This window comes from Coturnix japonica, unplaced genomic scaffold, assembly GCF_001577835.2.
Source record: "Coturnix japonica isolate 7356 unplaced genomic scaffold, Coturnix japonica 2.1 chrUnrandom487, whole genome shotgun sequence".
Lineage (NCBI taxonomy): Eukaryota > Metazoa > Chordata > Aves > Galliformes > Phasianidae > Coturnix > Coturnix japonica.
In genome coordinates this window covers 136,893-139,760 of record NW_015439882.1, presented here as the reverse complement: position 1 = coordinate 139,760, position 2,868 = coordinate 136,893, and the positions used below count along the sequence as shown (strand labels likewise).

Sequence of the window (2,868 nt, the reverse complement as noted above, 5' to 3'; positions counted from 1 at the left end):
GGGACCCCATAGAGTCCAATAGGGTCCCTATATCTTCTAATGGGGACCCCATAACATCAAACAACCCCCCTGTAGCAAAGCGGGACCCCACAGCGCCCCCTGCTGGGCGCCCCATAGAACGACGGGACCCCAAAGGGTCCAAATGGATCCCAATGGCCGTCAATGGGGACCGGGAAGAGACGGAGAGGGACCCAGAGTCCCAAAGGAGAGACCCCATAACAGAACCGGACCCTACAACAGAACCGGACCCTACAGCAGAACCGGACCCCAGACCCACAGATGAAGACCCAGAACCGAACCTCAGCTCACCCTACATGGCACAATGGGACCCTGCTCCCCCTATGGATCAAGACCTGAACTCACCAGCACCGAACCCCAAACCAGAACTGGACCCCAAACCAGAACCAGACCCCAGACCCACAAATGAAGACCACCCCATAGTGGAACCGAACCTCAGCTCACCCTACATGGCTCAGTGGGACCCTGCTCCCCCTATGGATCAAGACCTGAACCCAATAGAACCGAACCCACCAGCACCGGACCCCAGACCCACAAATGAAGGCCACCCCATAGCGGAACCGAACCTCAGCTCACCCTACATGGCACAATGGGACCCCACAGCCCCTATGGAACAAGACCCGAACCCACCAGCACCGGACCCCATAACAGAACCGGACCCCAGACCCACAAATGAAGACCACCCCATAATAGAACCGAACCTCAGCTCAGCCCCTGGGAGACCCTACATGGCACAATGGGACCCTACAGCCCCTATGGGTCAAGACCCGAACCCACCAGCACCGAACCCACCAGAACCAGACCCCAGACCAGAACCGGACCCCAGACCCACAGATGAAGACCCAGAACCGAACCTCAGCTCACCCTACATGGCACAATGGGACCCCACAGCCCCTATGGATCAAGACCTGAACCCACCAGCACCGAACCCACCAGCACCGGCCCCCAGACCCATTGTAGCCGCCGACACCCCCCTCCCTCCTCCATTGGAAGCCATGTTGGCCGCCGTTGCCTCCAGCCCGGTCCGTATCCGCAGCCAACAACAAGGGGACCCGGAGCTGACGGTGGCCGAGCGGCTCCGTGATTTACGGGCTCTTTTCCTTCACAAACCCCTCGTGTTCCTCGAGCGTTTCCACGGGTCCCTGCGGGTCGAGCACCTCCATTGCTTCAACCACCTCCCCCCGTCCTACGAGCTCAGCTTCTATTGCGGGAGGATAAAGGGACGGAAACAACCGGGATTGGAAAGTGATGGGAACAAGAGGTGGAATAAAAGGAGGGGAGATAGAACCAGGCTGAGGAACAGGAGATACGCGGCGCTGAGGCAGCTGATTGCAGGTGGGATTAGGGGGGCTTTAGGTTCTTATAGGGGGGCTGAGGGGGAAATGGGGGTCTTTGGGGTCCTCCAAAGGGGGGATGGGGGGTCTTTGGGGTCCTCCAAAGGGGATGGGGGGTCTTTGAGGTCTTCATCATAAGGCGCGCGGTGGGGGTGCATTTGAGGCTTAGGGGGCGCGATGGGGGGTCTTTGGGCGTCCTTATGATATACGTGGGGGGATGGGGGGGTCTTTTGGGGTCCTCTGAGGCAGCTGATTGGAGTGGATTAGATTCTATATGCGGGGGGAGGAGAGAGGGGGGTCTCTTTTGGGGTCTTCCACGAGAGGAGATAGGGGTCTTTGGGTCGTAGTGCTGATGGGGAAACTGCGGTTTACTTTTAGTCCTTGCACATAGGGGAGTAGGGGGTGCTTGAGTAGTCTTATAATATGGGGATGGGGGGGTCTTTGGAGGGTACCTCTGTGACTATGAGAGGTGGATTGGGGGGTGGGGCATAGGTTATAGGGGGGCTGGGGGAAATGGGGGTTCATTGAGAGGTCTTATAGGGGGGATGGGGGTCTTGGGGTTTCCCCCCCCCCCTTAAAGATTAAAATTAGGGGTTTTTTATTCCTGGGGGGGGGGGGGTTTTTTTTTCCTCTTGGGTCCTCTGAGTAGCAGCTGATTGTCAGGTGGGGATTGGGGGGTCTTTAGGTTCTTATATGGGTGGGCTGAGGGGGAAATGGGGGTGTCTTGTGGGTCCCCATATAAGGGGGATAATGGGGTCTTTGGGGTCCTCTCAAAGAGGAGGGTTTTTTCTTTGGGTCCTCCAATTTTATGGTGTTTTATTATTGGGGGTCTTTGGGTCGCTTATTATGGGTGTCTGGGGTGTGTTGTCTTGGGTCCTTCTTGAGGCAGCTGATTGCAGTGGGTGATTAGGGGGGTTCTTTTAGGTTCTTATTAGGTGTGGTCTTGAGTGGGGGAAAGGGGTTCTTGGGGTTCTTCTCATATAAGGGGGTTTATTTTTTTAAAGGGGGTTCTTGGGGGTCTTTATATGGGGGGGTATTGGGGTCTTTTGTAGGTCCTCTGAGGCAGTGTATGCAGGTGGGGTTTTGGGGGGCTTTAGTTCTTACTAGGGGGGGCTGAGGGGGAAATGGGGGGTTCTTTGAGGTCCTCCAATTAGGGGATGGGCGGGTCCTTTGGGGTCCTCTCAAAGGGGGAAATGGGGTTCTTTGGGGGGTTCCTCCAATAGGGGGGGATGGGGGTTCTTGGGTCCTCAAAGGGGGGGATGGGGGTCTTTGGGGTTCCTTAATAGTGGGGGAATGGGGGGTCTTTGGGTCCTCTGAGTGGCAGCTGATTGCAGGTGGGATCGTGGGGGGCTTAGGAGTTCTTATAGGGGGGCTGAGGGGAAATGGGGTCTTTGGGGTCCTCCAAAGGGGGAAATGGGGGGATTTCTTTGGGTCCTCCAAGGGGGGGGGTGGGGGTCTTTGGGGTCTTCGTGAGCAGCTGATAGGGATGGCGGGGGTCATTGAGGTCCTTATAGGG

The 2,868-nt window shown here is 57.0% G+C and overlaps 1 protein-coding gene across 1 annotated transcript in view; it reads left to right on the top strand.

Annotated features, from left to right (window-relative positions):
- The first annotated feature begins 6 nt into the window (after positions 1–6).
- The window catches only part of CCDC97 (coiled-coil domain containing 97), a 7,744-nt gene continuing 4,882 nt past the window's right edge, over positions 7–2,868 (top strand). Inside the window, exon 1 of the mRNA XM_015850546.2 lies at positions 7–1,423. Within this exon, the coding sequence (XP_015706032.2) occupies positions 153–1,423 (1,271 nt within the window). The 5' untranslated portion in view covers positions 7–152. The remainder of the gene's footprint in view (positions 1,424–2,868) is intronic.